General features: G+C 36.6%; 1 protein-coding gene across 3 annotated transcripts in view; it reads right to left on the bottom strand.

The window, feature by feature from the left end:
- CPNE8 (copine 8) overlaps positions 1-15,181 on the bottom strand; it is a 252,147-nt gene that overhangs the window by 66,693 nt on the left and 170,273 nt on the right. For 2 of the 3 annotated variants that reach the window (XM_037845646.1, XM_037845647.1), the window contains 2 exons: positions 13,127-13,180; positions 12,055-12,116 (listed from right to left, as the gene is read on the bottom strand). In XM_037845646.1, coding sequence (XP_037701574.1) covers positions 12,055-12,116; positions 13,127-13,180 — 116 coding nt within the window. Of the gene's footprint in view, positions 1-12,054; positions 12,117-13,126; positions 13,181-15,181 lie in introns of those variants that run through there. The other variant, XM_037845648.1, reaches the window with a different exon arrangement.

Here is a 15,181-nt window from a genome sequence, read left to right as displayed (position 1 = left end):
ATATGCATGCCATTTAATCCAACAACACTATTTCTAGGAAGTTGATAGGAATGACTTTCCAGGAAGTCAGCATAGACATGCTTAATGAAGTGCACAAAAAGATATGCATCAGGGCTTTATGTTGCAACCTTATATAATAACAAAGAAAAAATGGAAGAAACAAGTGTGTATCAACAAGAAATTTCTTAGCTAAATTATGTACATCCATACAATAGAAGATGGTGAAAATAAGGTAGATACATAGGTATTGACATGGAAATATATATACACACACACATACAGACACACGCACACAAATATATTTAATGGATAAAACAATGTATAATATTGTATACAGTGTAAACCCACTGTTATAAAAAATGAGGTGTTAGGGAATAAACAGGAAAGCATAGATAGCAAATTTATAACACGAATTATCTCTACAGTGTCTGGTTATAGGAGATTCTAGCTTCATACTACATGCTTTCCATTTTACGTAACTCTTCTTTTTACCATTTTACACTTGAACTTTATAACATGAAGCATGAAATATAGCTGTTTTAAAATCTGGGAGACTAATATTTCTTTATCCAACCCTGAAAAAGCAACTCATTAATAATAGAAAATGAAAGAATTCTGTGGTTCAGAAAAAAAATTAAATTATGAAAAGTACTAAATATCACTGAGGTGTTAAGCAGTTTTCTGAATTTTTTTTAGTTACAAGAGACTAGAAATTCTGACTGATTTTGTTCACAAGAGACAGTACCCATTATTGTTATTCCTGTGTTTTATCCATGCAACTATACATAATTAATTGCTAATTATGATAATCAGTTCTAATTTGAAATGAGTACAGTTCATTATATTCTATATTGCTATTATGTAGAAATTATGGTCTAAGTGAGCATTTGCTTTTGTGTTTTATTATTTTTTTTATTTTTTTAATCATCATTTTATTGAGATATATTCACATACCACGCAGTCATACAAAACAAATCGTACTTTCGATTGTTTACAGTACCATTACATAGTTGTACATTCATCACCTAAATCAATCCCTGACACCTTCATTAGCACACACACAAAAATAACAAGAATAATAATTAAAGTGAAAAAGAGCAATTGAAGTAAAAAAGAACACTGGGTACCTTTGTCTGTTTGTTTCCTTCCCCTATTTTTCTACTCATCCATACATAAACTAGACAAAGTGGAGTGTGGTCCTTATGGCTTTCCCAATCCCATTGTCACCCCTCATAAGCTACATTTTTATACAACTGTCTTCGAGATTCATGGGTTCCGGGTTGTAGTTTAATAGTTTCAGGTATCCACCACCAGCTACCGCAATTCTTTAGAACCTAAAAAGGGTTGTCTAAAGTGTGCGTAAGAGTGCCCTCCAGAGTGACCTCTCGGCTCGTTTTGGAATCTCTCTGCCACTGAAGCTTATTTCATTTCCTTTCACATCCCCCTTTTGGTCAAGAAGATGTTCTCCATCCCACGATGCCGGGTCTACATTCCTCCCCGGGAGTCATATTCCACGTTGCCAGGGAGATTCACTCCCCTGGGTGTCTGATCCCACGTAGGGGGGAGGGCAGTGATTTCACCTTTCAAGTTGGCTTAGCCAGAGAGAGAGGGCCACATCTGAGCAACAAAGAGGCATTCAGGAGGAGACTCTTAGGCACAAATATAGGGAGGCCTAGCCTCTCCTTTGCAGCAACCGTCTTCCCAAGGGCAAAACTTATGGTAGAGGGCTCAACCCATCAAACCACCAGTCCCCTATGTCTGTGGTCATGTTAGCAACCATGGAGGTGGGTTAGGCGAATACCCCTGCACTCTCCACAGGCTCCTCAAGGGGGCACTACATCATTTTTTTCTTCCTTGTTTTTCTTTCTTTTTTTTTTTTTAACTTTCCCTTCTTTTTTAAATCAACTGTATGAAAAAAAAAGTTAAAAAGAAAACAAACATACAATAAAAGAACATTTCAAAGAGACCATAACAAGGGAGTAAGAAAAAGACAACTAACCTAAGATAACTGCTTAACTTCCAACATGTTTCTACTTTACCCCAAGAAAGTTACCTAATATAGCAACATTTCTGTGAACTTGTTCCTACTATATCCATCAGAAATTAACAGACCATAATCATTCCTGGGCATCCCCAGAACGTTAAATAGCTTATCTGTTCTTCTTGGATTATTGTTCCCCCTTCCTTAATTGCTCTCTACTGCTAGTTCCCCTACATTCTACATTATAAACCATTTGTTTTACATTTTTCAAAGTTCACATTAGTGGTAGCATATAACATTTCTCTTTCTGTGCCTGGCTTATTTCGCTCAACATTATGTCTTCAAGGTTCATCCATGTTGTCATATGTTTCACGAGATCGTTCCTTCTTACTGCCGCGTAGTATTCCATCGTGTGTATATACCACATTTTATTTATCCACTCATCTGTTGAAGGACATTTGGGTTGTTTCCATCTCTTGGCAATTGTGAATAATGCTGCTATGAACACTGGTGTGCAGATATCTGTTCGTGTCACTGCTTTCCGATCTTCCGGGTATATACCGAGAAGTGCAATCGCTGGATCGAATGGTAGTTCTATATCTAGTTTTCTAAGGAACTGCCAGACTGACTTCCAGAGTGGCTGAACCATTATACAGTCCCACCAACAATGAATAAGAGTTCCAATTTCTCCACATCCCCTCCAGCATTTGTAGTTTCCTGTTTGTTTAATGGCAGCCATTCTAACCGGTGTTAGATGGTATCTCACTGTGGTTTTAATTTCCATCTCTCTAATAGCTAGTGAAGCTGAACATTTTTTCATGTGTTTCTTGGCCATTTGTATTTCCTCTTCAGAGAACTGTCTTTTCATTTCTTTTGCCCATTTTATAATTGGGCTGTCTGTACTATTGTCATTGAGTTGTAGGATTTCTTTGTATATGCAAGATATCAGTCTTTTGTCAGATACATGGTTTCCAAAAATTTTTTCCCATTGAGTTGGCTGCCTCTTTACCTTTTTGAGAAATTCCTTTGAGGTGCAGAAACTTCTAAGCTTGAGGAGTTCCCATTTATCTATTTTCTCTTTTGTTGCTTGTGCTTTGGGTGTAAAGTCTAGGAAGTGGCCGCCTAATACAAGGTCTTGAAGATGTTTTCCTACATTATCTTCTAGGAGTTTTATGGTACTTTCTTTTATATTGAGATCTTTGGTCCATTTTGAGTTAATTTTTGTGTAGGGGGTGAGGTAGGGGTCCTCTTTCATTCTTTTGGATATGGATATCCAACTCTCCCAGCCCCATTTGTTGAAAAGACCATTATGACTCAGTTCAGTGACTTTGGGGGCCTTATCAAAGATCAGTCGGCCATAGATCTGAGGGTCTATCTCTGAATTCTCAATTCGATTCCATTGATCTATATGTCTATCTTTGTGCCAGTACCATGCTGTTTTGGCAACTGTGGCTTTATAATAAGCTTCAAAGTCAGGGAGTGTAAGTCCTCCCACTTCGTTTTTCTTTTTTAGAGTGTCTTTAGCAATTCGAGGCATCTTCCCTTTTCAAATAAATTTGATAACTAGCTTTTCCAAGTCTGCAAAGTAGGTTGTTGGAATTTTGATTGGGATTGCATTGAATCTGTAGATGAGTTTGGGTAGAATTGACATCTTAATGACATTTAGCCTTCCTATCCATGAACATGGAATATTTTTCCATCTTTTAAGGTCCCCTTCTATTTCTTTTAGTAGAGTTATGTAGTTTTCTTTGTATAGGTCTTTCACATCTTTGGTTAAGTTTATTCCTAGGTACTTGATTTTTTTAGTTGCTATTGAAAATGGTATCTTTTTCCTGAGTGTCTCTTCAGTTTGTTCATTTCTAGCATATAGAAACATTACGGACTTATGTGCATTAACCTTGTATCCCACTACTTTGCTAAATTTGTTTATTAGCTCTAGTAGCTGTATCGTCGATTTCTCAGGGTTTTCTAGATATAAGATCATATCATCTGCAAACAATGACAGTTTTACTTCTTCTTTTCCAGTTTGGATGCCTTTTATTTCTTTGTCTTGCCGGATTGCCCTGGCTAGCACTTCCAGCACAATGTTGAATAACAGTGGTGACAGCGGGCATCCTTGTCTTGTTCCTGATCTTAGAGGGAAGGCTTTCAGTCTCTCACCATTGAGTACTATGCTGGCTGTGGGTTTTTCATATATGCTCTTTATCATGTTGAGGAAGTTTCCCTCAATTCCTACCTTTTGAAGTGTTTTTATCAAAAAGGGATGTTGGATTTTGTCAAATGCTTTTTCAGCATCTATTGAGATTATCAATTGATTTTTCCCTTTCGAGTTTTTAATGTGTTGTAATACATTGATTGTTTTTCTTATGTTGAACCATCCTTGCATGCCTGGAATGAACCCAACTTGGTCATGGTGTATGATTTTTTTAATGTGTCTTTGGATTCGATTTGCAAGTATTTTGTTGAGGATTTTTGCATCTATATTCATTAGGGAGATTGGCCGGTAGTTTTCCTTTTTTGTAGCATCTTTGCCTGGTTTTGGTATTAGATTGATGTTAGCTTCATAAAATGAGTTAGGTAGTGTTCCATTTTCTTCAATGTTTTGAAAGAGTTTGAGTAAGATTGGTGTCAGATCTTTCTGGAAAGTCTGGTAGAATTCCCCTGTGAAGCCATCTGGCCCTGGGCATTTATTTGTGGGAAGATTTTTGATGACTGATTGGATCTCTTTGCTTGTGGTGGGTTGGTTGAGGTCTTCTATTTCTTCTCTGGTCAGTCTAGGTTGTTCATATGTTTCCAGGAAATTGTCCATTTCTTCTACATTATCCAGTTTGTTGCCATACAGTTGTTCATAATATCCTCTTATAATTTTTTTAATTTCTTCAGGATCTGCAGTTATGTCACCTTTTTCATTCATTATTTTGTTTATATGGGTCTTCTCTCTTTTTGATTCTGTCAGTCTAGCTAGGGGCTTGTCAATCTTGTTGATCTTCTCAAAGAACCAACTTTTGGTGATATTTATCCTCTCTATTGTTTTTTTGTTCTCTATGTCATTTATTTCTGCTTTAATCCTTGTTATTTCTTTTCTTGTACTTGGTTTAGGATTGGTTTGCTGTTCATTTTCTAGCTTCTTCAGTTGATCCATTAGTTCTTTGATTTTGGCTCTTTCTTCCTTTTTAATATATGCGTTTAGTGCTATAAATTTCCCCCTTAGCACTGCTTTTGCTGCATCCCATAGGTTTTGGTATGTTGTGTTCTCATTTTCATTCGTCTCTATATATTTAGCAATTTCTCTTGCTATTTCTTCTTTAACCCACTGATTGTTTAGGAGTGTGTTGTTTAACCTCCAGGTATTTGTGAATTTTCTAAGTCTCTGATGGATATTGACTTCTAATTGTATTCCGTTGTGGTCAGAGAATGTGCTTTGAATAATTTCAATCTTTTTAAATTTATTGGGGCTTGTTTTATGTCCCAGCATATGATCTATTCTGGAGAAAGTTCCATGAGCACTAGAAAAATATGTGTATCCTGGTGATTTGGTATGTAATGTCCTGTATATGTCTGTTAAATCTAATTCATTTATCAGATTGTTTAGGTTTTCAGTTTCCTTACTGGTCTTCTGTCTGGTTGATCTATCTATAGGAGAGAGTGATGTGTTGAAGTCTCCCACAATTATTGTGGAAACATCAATTGCTTCCTTTAGTTTTGCCAGTGTTTCTCTCATGTATTTTGTGGCACCTTGATTGGGTGCATAGACATTTACGATTGTTATTTCTTCTTGCTGAATTGCCCCTTTTATTAGTACGTAGTGGCCTTCTTTGTCTCTCAAAACATCCCTGCATTTGAAGTCTATTTTATCTGAGATTAATATTGCTACACCTGCTTTCTTTTGGCTGTAGCTTGCATGAAATAGTTTTTTCCATCCTTTCACTTTCAGTTTCTTTGTGTCGCTCTGTCTAAGATGAGTCTCTTGTATGCAACATATTGATGGTTCATTTTTTTTGATCCATTCTGCGAATCTATATCTTTTAATTGGGGAGTTTAACCCATTTACATTCAACGTTATAACCGTGAAGGCATTTCTTGAATTGGCCATCTTATCCTTTGGTTTATGTTTGCCATATTTTTCCCTCTCTCTATTAATATCCTTTATTGTACCCATACCGAATCTCTTTAGTACTGAACCTTTCTCCAAGTCTCTCTGTCCTGTCTTTGTTTCTCTGTCTGTAGGGCTCCCTTTAGTATATCCAGTAGGGCAGGTCTCTTGTTAGCAAATTCTCTCAGCATTTGTTTGTCTGTGAAAAATTTAAGCTCTCCCTCAAATTTGAAGGAGAGCTTTGCTGGATAAAGTATTCTTGGCTGGAAATTTTTCTCACTCAGAATTTTAAATATATTGTGCCACTGCGTTCTCACCTCCATGGTGGCTGCTGAGTAGTCACTACTTAGTCTTATGCTGTTTCCTTTGTATGTGGTGAATTGCTTTTCTCTTGCTGCTTTCAGAACTTGCTCCTCTTCTGTGTTTGACAGTGTGATCAGTATATGTCTCGGAGTGGGTGTATCTGGATTTATTCTATTTGGAGTTCGCTGAGCATTTATGATTTGTGTATTTATGTTGTTTAGAAGATTTCGGAAGTTTTCCCCAACAATTTCTTTGAATACTCTTCCTAGACCTTTACCCTTTTCTTCCCCTTCTGGGACACCAATGAGTCTTATATTTGGACGTTTCATATTATCTATCATATCCCTGAGGTCCATTTCGATGTTTTCAATTTTTTTCCGCATTCTTTCTTTTATGCTTTCATTTTCCATTCTGTCATCTTCCAGGTCACTGATTCGTTGTTCAACTTCCTCTAGTCTTGTACTATGAGTGTCCAGAGTCTTTTTAATTTGGTCAACAGTTTCTTTAATTTCCATAAGATCATCCATTTTTTTATTTAGTCTTGCAATGTCTTCTTTATGCTCTTCTAGAGTCTTCTTGATTTCCTTTATATCCCGTACTATGGTCTCATTGTTCATCTTTAGTTCTTTGAGTAGCTGCTCTAGGTGCTGTGTCTCTTCTGGTCTTTTGATTTGGGTGCTTGGGCTTGGGTTATCCATATCGTCTGGTTTTTTCATATGCTTTATAATTTTCTGTTGTTTTTGGCCTCGTGGCATTTGCTGAACTTGATAGGGTTCTTTTAGGGTTTGTAGACCTATTGAAGTCCTTATCTCTAATTTATCAGATCTACAGCTTCGTGGAGTACACTTTCTCTAACTAACCAGCAGGTGGCGTCCACGACCACCTGTTCTCCACAAGCCAGTTCTCCCCTGCTTAGCCTTTTTGGTGAGTGGGGGAGTGAGTCTTGTGGGGCTCAATTGGTGTACCAAGCTTGCGTGTGTAGTTGGTGTTGCCTGCCCTGTATGTGGGGCGTGTTTCTGGGCAGTCGGGGAGGGGGGGTGGCCCTAACAATCAAATCTCCCTGGTGATCCTAGAGTTTTAAAGCTGCTGCAATAGTCTAATCCTTCAGTTCAGTCCTGCCACAGTTTGTCTCTGCCACTGACCCACAAGTCCTTGGTATTGGCGTATGGCTCCTGAGACTTGCAAGTGGGCCCCTCTTCCAGGCTGTGCACCCCGGGTCCTCTGTTGAGGGATGACTGTGCTATGTCACAGGTGAGTGCCGTCCCCCCAGGGCAGTTCTGGGCTGCTGGGCTGTGTAGGGAGGCTCCCAGTCTGCTCAAATGATGGCTGAGTGGGGCTTTGTTAATTCACACTGCTCCACCTTCCCAACTCTGGGACAATCAGCTGAGGTTGCAGGGAAGGCTAATGTCCATGCCCAGTTTTGTGGTGTGTGCCTGTTATTTGAAGCACTTCCGTCACACTGGGTTGTCTGGGGCAGCTCTGGGCTATGGGGCTGGCGATGGGCAGGAGTGTTTCCTGTCCACCAGGATGGTGGCTGTGAGCGGACACCCCCCTTTTCTTGGGAAGTTGTGGTGTTTAGTGAATTTTCTCAGCCACTGGATTATTGCCTTTTGTCTCAGAGCTCTCTTAGTTCTGCTCTTGACTTGACGTGCCCAAATTGAAAGTCTTTGAAGCTTTCTGTATTGGGCTTCTTAGAGTAATTGTTTTAGAAAAAGAAAAAAGGATTAAAAAAAAAAAAAAAAAAAGGGCCCTCCTCAGAGATCTAATGGGTTATTGAAATGCTAAGAGACAAAGCAACCAGGGCCATTAAGGAAAGATCCACAGGGCAGAGAGATCAGCCTTTCTTCGGGATTTGCATATGCGCCTCAAGGCCTGAGCTCCACCCTTCCCCTTTCTGTGTTCACCAGAACTCCAAAAATCCTCTGCTTTTATTTTGGAGTTTTTCGTGTTGTTTTTTTTTTCTATGCCTGTCTCCTCTCTGCTGGGCTGGCTGCTCTCAGATTCTCTGGTGTCTGGTCTCAGTCTATCTATGGTTGGAGTTTGGATCAGTAGAATGAGTTTCTGATAAGGGCTGCCACTGCAGTTCTCCCTTCTCCTTCCTGGAGCTGACAGCCCCTCCTCCCACGGGACTGAGCCTGGCAGGGAGGGGTGCGGGTCCCCTGGCCGCAAAAACTTACAGATTTCGCTGATCTCAGCAGTTCGACATTTTCATGAGTGTTGTATGAAGTATGCCCAAAGTCAGATTGCTCTGTGGTGTCCAGTCCACGCAGTTCCTGGCTTTCTACCTACTTTCCTGGAGGAGTAACTAAAACATACAGCTCACCAGTCTGCCATCTTGCCCCACCTCCTACCCTTACAATTTAAACGCCCTCCCCACGAGCTGAAGTGGGCCTGATTGGCAGAACCCCATATGGCGTATTGCAGAAGGGACTAACGTAGCCCTATTCTGAACCAGCGTCCGAGAAAACAAAGGTCAGAGAGTGAGACTCCAGCTTGTGACTTCCATCCTCCCTCCAGCTACAGGGCGATGACTCAGACAAGAGAAAATGACTACACAGGATGAGGTAAAGGCCCACAGAAGACTGCTTTGCCTTCCCAGTCTGTCTCCCAGCAAGCAAGAGAAGGATGACCACAGAGATTCACGGGCAGCGCGATGTTTCCAAGCCTAAACCCAGGAAACTGGCTCCCTGACAGCAGAAAAAAACGGTCCGGGAAACCTCCCTGCAACTGACGCCCTCAACTAACCCAACCAGCATTTGCTTTTAATATGAATTTTCCACTGTTGCAATACATTTATCTGCTTGGAAGTTGTGGCTTCTTAAATATCAAAGGCAGAAAGTCCCAAAGACTTACAATGTCTAAAACAAGTAAAATAAAATTGATAAGAAATTTATCCAGAAAAGTAAGCTCACTGAAATATTTGCAAAAGATGTTTTCAGTCATTTGGTCAAAAATAGTTTTAATTTTGGTGTTCTCCATTTCAAGCTACTATAGTTTGTTATTTCCATTCCAACAGATTAAAAAAAAACAAAACAGGAGTACGAAACTCTATTGCCTGTTTCTTACAATTCGAGTTCATCAGATATTGTATGAATACGTATCCTGCCCATTCTCCATCACTCACAATTAAAGTTCACATCTTCATAAAAATCTAATAAAATTCTTATATACTCTGCATGGCAAGACATAACCTTCCTTTAGGCTAAGTAAATTAAACTATATTTTTGACTGGCAGCAAAGTAGATGGTAAATATTAGTTATACAAAGACTGAAAATAAACAGTATAACAAATAAATGAACTTTACTGTAATTATCTTTGGAAAAAGAGAAAATTATCCCTGTGAATATTTGCTCATGAGAAAATGAAAGGGAAAAGGAAAAATTGGGAGAGGAGAAGGGAGGGGCCAACGGAGGAATGGGGAGAGTTACTTCCCATGAAGCACTTAATTTAGGGTCTGGCACATGGTAAGTTGTCAGCAAATGGTAGCTATTATTATATGCCAATTACACTGTATGGTAAGTGGATAGGTTTGAGTAACTCTTCTGTAAGTCTATAAACAGTAACTTCAGAGGAGAAGAGAATAAAAAAGATACCATTAAGGACACGGTGAGCTGGAAAATCTAGTTGAACCCCATCGTTTTACAGGTGAACTACAGAACAAAAGAGGCTCATGAACTACAGCACACAGACGTTTAGATCTATGAAATGATTTCCCTGTCATTATATAGCATGAGGAGTGTCATGACAGAGCCACTTAGATCTCCTTACTATATTATTGATAAAAACCAGAATTTAAATTTTGTGCCCATTTGCTTTTAACAAGTCCTTCAGAGCAAAGATACATAAATACAACTAATTACTATTACTGGTTCACTTGGATTCCTCTATCAAAAGGACAATATTATTAGTTTATAAATTTTATATATGAATATTATAAACAGTGATGACTAAGGGGTAATATATAGTTGCACACTTTTTAAAATACATCATATACATTTATTAACCAGATCTTCATATACAAATAATATATCCTAGGCGAAAAAAACACTTTATCATGTCCTTTCAGATATGATTCTATTGAAATTAGAATAAATAAAGTTACTTATGTAATGAAATTCAAACTCCATTTCCCAAGATCCCATTTGTAAATTTACAATAGGTTTTTATAAAAGTTTCAGGAAGCCGGGATTGGAACAAATTGTACTGCATCACTTGGGTATCTGTTTATGCACCCACTTCTGGCAGAAAAAAGGTCATTAGCCAGTACAGGTAGTGCTGTAGGTAGGAAATGTGCAAACCAAGAAAAAGAATGTTGGGGGTTGTTGGCAAAGAAAAATATGACAGTGCAATTTAGTCAAGACCATCTCTGCTCTAGGTACTACAGAGAATTCATTTGCTCTGACTAGTCCTAAGAATCCCCAAAAGGAGAATGTAAACAACCAACAGAAGTGATCAACTGGTAACAGACACTAAAAATATATATATATATATATATATATATATATATATATATTTTGCAGACAGATTCGCATCAAAATATTACTGAATTCGTACTGCTGACAAAACATACTGGGTGTCTTTTATACAAACATACACATACCCTTCACATACTTGCAAAGCAAAATCAAAATCAAAGTCAAAACCTAAAGTAATTCTTAACATTTTTAAACTTCAAGTCATTATTTCAACATATATCAAGCACTATTTAAAAAAAGCTTCTAAAGGGTGTGCTAAGGGATATCCATTTTCTTATCTTTTCTCTTCATCAACAATTATCTACAGCCATAATAAAATAATAAAATCTATGTTTTATGGCAAATTCAACTTCCTGTTTTCAATCTTCTAAAGGTAATAATATGTACAGATATGAGAAGAGTTGGTAAACATTTTTTCTATTAATACTTTTTCCTTAATTTTATTTAAATGATCATTGTAGCTGCTGATTTTCTACATTATACATACAAATTAATAGCAAGTAAATTAGAATATATTGATATTTTAGATATGTGGTAAAGAGTAACTGCTCTCAATCTTTGGAGGCGCTTAGTTGGGTTAAAATAAGTTAAAAAAAAAAAAATAGGAACAAAATTGGGAAGACTTCCCTATTCATTAGAGTATAAGAATCCATAATACCTTACCAAGTCTGGCTCTGTCTGGACTGTGAAACTTCAAGAATGGTTAAAGCAACCTTTTATTTTCCCCTTGAAACATATTTCTGCCTGAAAGCCTATGGAGCAACTAAATGACCATTCATAGTCCATTTCTGCATTATGATTTTATTACAAGAAACATTCCTTTAATATCCTGGAGCTAGAATATACATTCACTATAAGTCTTCCAGCTTTTCTCCTAATTTAAAAATAATAAAACCGCATCTAAAAAGTCCTCTGTGTTAGGCAAAAAAAAGCATTCTATGAAAGTGTATATAATAGTTTTATATATAACTATTAATAACACAATACAGTTTTTCTCTCATTCAAAGAAAAGTTACAATTCTCTGCAAAAGTAATAGCTCTTGGAATGTAAGTATCTCTAGGTTTGAAACAAAAGTGCAACAGATCTGCCGTCAAAATATAATCAAGGTCATCGTTTCAGTTGCCCGAGACCTACTGGTAGTGCTTGCCACACACATACAAAGAAATGCTTCAGCAATGAAACTGTCAGAGAATGACTTACCCTCCCTTAATATAGTCAAGGAATGAAACTTCTGTTTCTACCAAGAAAGAAAGTAAGGTTACCTGAAAATAAAAACAAGGCAGAATTATCTGCTGGTGCTAATTGTAATGTCAAATGGACTTTTTTCTGTTAGAAAATCATATCTCCTGGCATTTTGAAAATCACTAAAGAGATTATTCTTTATTAAAATCTGCTAAGACTGCTTGTTCTTTCACTTAAAAATATCAGAAGGGCAAAAAAAAATTAACTACATTCTTTGTACAACCAGTTTACTTCCTCTGAAGAACAACATGAAAATTATCTGCAAACGACCTGTTTTACTTCCCATTTCAAATAAAAGCAAAGATGAAAGGGAGTGGGAAAATGGTTAAAACTAGAAAATCAAAACCAGTAAGCTAGGATGTAGATGAAGAAATGTGTTTTTGCTATGTTTCTATAATGAGGTTATCTAATATTTTGTCTGTTGCTTTAGCAGACATACACAAATATTCAAGAAGAAATTTGGAGAAAATGTAGGTTTTTGATTCTGTGAAGGAGAGGGGATTTAAGGAAACAGCTTCAGTATGATTTTTTCTCAAAATAGAGATGACTCTGATTTTTCACAATTCTCAGGGATTTTCTCCTTTACAATCTCTTAGAAAATAAGACTCAGTACAGCATTCCTAAAGAGTTGCACATTTTAATGAGCTATAAGCAAACAATTTTACATCCAATAAAATTAGCCTTAGTTGGCAAAGTAGCCTAGAAAGATATAGTATTTCTTACTAACACATAAACTTTTTCACATCTGCCTGATTCTCTGTTGTCTGGTTCCACTGAACGAAGAGTTCATTAACAAAACTTCCGATTCCCTTCAGAGGCCTTACAACCACCAGGACAAATAGCGGAAGCTGAGCCACTCTCTCTTACAAGGTGACCTCCATTACAATCACGTCCATGGGAAGTTAATTTTTTCTATTATATACCTTCATATGAAAATCCTAAGTGAAACAGCTCAGTTTTGCTTCTTTTCTGATCAAAATTACCTATATATTAATTTGTACCCTTAATGAAAACATAAAAATTAACTTACTGTTCCAGAATTAATATATTTTTTCTTTTTTCCTTTCTTTTTGGGATTCACCACCTTAAAAAGCAGATAAAACAATTAAAATGTGTTATGTTTTATACTGGTTTTTTAGAAGTGTAGTTCAACATCCTGCCTTCATTTGTTACGCATGTATTCATTTATAAATATCTTCAGTATGGCTACAGGGCAGTCATTCTGCCAAAACTTCTCTGTAAAAGTTACTAGTGACTATCATCCTAAAATAAAGATCTTTTATCAGTAATATTCATCTCATTCACTTTATGTATTGGTCACCCTTTCCATCTGCATGTTACTGTTGTTTATTGTTATAAGAGAGACATTTCTTATACAAGCTCCCAAATAATAATGATTGCTTTGTAGAAAGATTATAGGTTGCCAAAGAAAAGTAGAGACTCTTTTTTTTAAATCAAGGTAATATATACTTATATAGCAAGTCGCCCAATGTGAGAATATTTAAAGGATCTTTTGGTCTAATTATTACTTGGTAATGGGAGTAATTTCCACCAAATACCCATCCTACATCGTATGTGATAAAGGTCTAACTTGTGAACTTAAGATTGATTTTTTTTTTTTTTACCATTTATTCCATAAGGAAATATCATTCATTGTACTCTACACTATACTTGACGTTGGAGGACATGGGAAATATAAAGATGAGCAAGACCTTTCAATCTAACAGCAGAAATAAAATATATTAGTACATTAAGAGAGGGTCCTTCAGCTCACCTCAGTCCAACAAATGGAGAATGTTTTTGCCGGGAAAGAAAGAGTAAAGATACTAGAAACAAAGTATCATTTGAACTAGGCTTTAATAATTTAAAAGATGTATTTAATTTAAAGTATTTCAATAAAAAGAAAGAGACAGGTACAACATTTCAGAAAGAGGAAATAATAATTGTCACAGGTTGGCTGAAGCAGAGAACACATATAAAGAAGAGATGAAAATGAATACGAAAAAGTTGTCTGAGATCATGTTACAGAGAGCTTTAAGGCTAGGTAAGGTAGTTTGGATATTCTTCAATTCACAGCAGAAAGTCAAGGATTTTGAATGGGAGAATTATATAATCATAGTCTACAGGATACAGTTGTGATTTACAAAACCTGAAGGCAATGCAATAGTTAGGGTCATATTTCAAATCATCTATACAAAAGGTAGGGAAGTATTAAATAAGGCAGTACCATTAAGACTAGCTCACAAGAACAGGTGAGAATATAGAATAATAGCAGGTATAGGTAGATAGCATCAAGAGAAAATTCAAAGACTATTAATTCATTTCATATATTAATTTTATTATTTATATCAGAAAACTATGAGCACATTCTACATGAAAACATGCAAAGATCAGGGTGTAATCCTCAGATGCAAGGGCACATTTTTAAAATTAAGCAAATCCAGGAACACATTAAAAGATTCATACATGAACAACCTATACTGACTCTAGAAGAAATAGAAGATCTCAGCAAACCAATTACAAGAGATTAAAGTAATCATCAAAAACCTCCCAACAAAGAAAAGACCAAAACCATATAGCTTCACATGTGAAATCTACAAATCTTTTCAAGAAGAATTAATACCAATCCTTCTCAAACTCTTCTAAAATGCTGAAGAGAAGGGAACATAATCTAACTCATTCCATGAAGCCTACATCAACCTAATACCAACGCCAGATAAAGATACAAGAAAAAAAAATTACACGCCAATTTTTCTAACGAATATAGATATAAAAATCCTCACAAATTACTTGCAAATTGAATCCAATAGTATAGAGAAGATTCACACACCATGATCAAGTGGGTTTTATCTCAGTTATGCAAGAGTGATTCAATTCAAGAAAATCAATTAATGTAATATACCACATTAACAAAACAATGGAGGAAAACTACATGATCATCTAAATTGGTGCAGAAAAGGCACTTGACAAAATCCAACACTCTTTCTTGATTAAAAAAACTTAGAAAACTAGGAACAGAAGGCAACTTCCTCAACATGATAAAGGGCATATATGAAAAATCCACAGTTAACATCGTACTCAATGG

The sequence above is a fragment of the Choloepus didactylus genome, chromosome 8 (genome assembly GCF_015220235.1).
Source record: "Choloepus didactylus isolate mChoDid1 chromosome 8, mChoDid1.pri, whole genome shotgun sequence".
Classification (NCBI taxonomy): Eukaryota; Metazoa; Chordata; class Mammalia; order Pilosa; family Megalonychidae; genus Choloepus; species Choloepus didactylus.
Note: the sequence above shows the minus strand (reverse complement) of the source record. Positions and strands in the feature narration are given on the sequence as shown.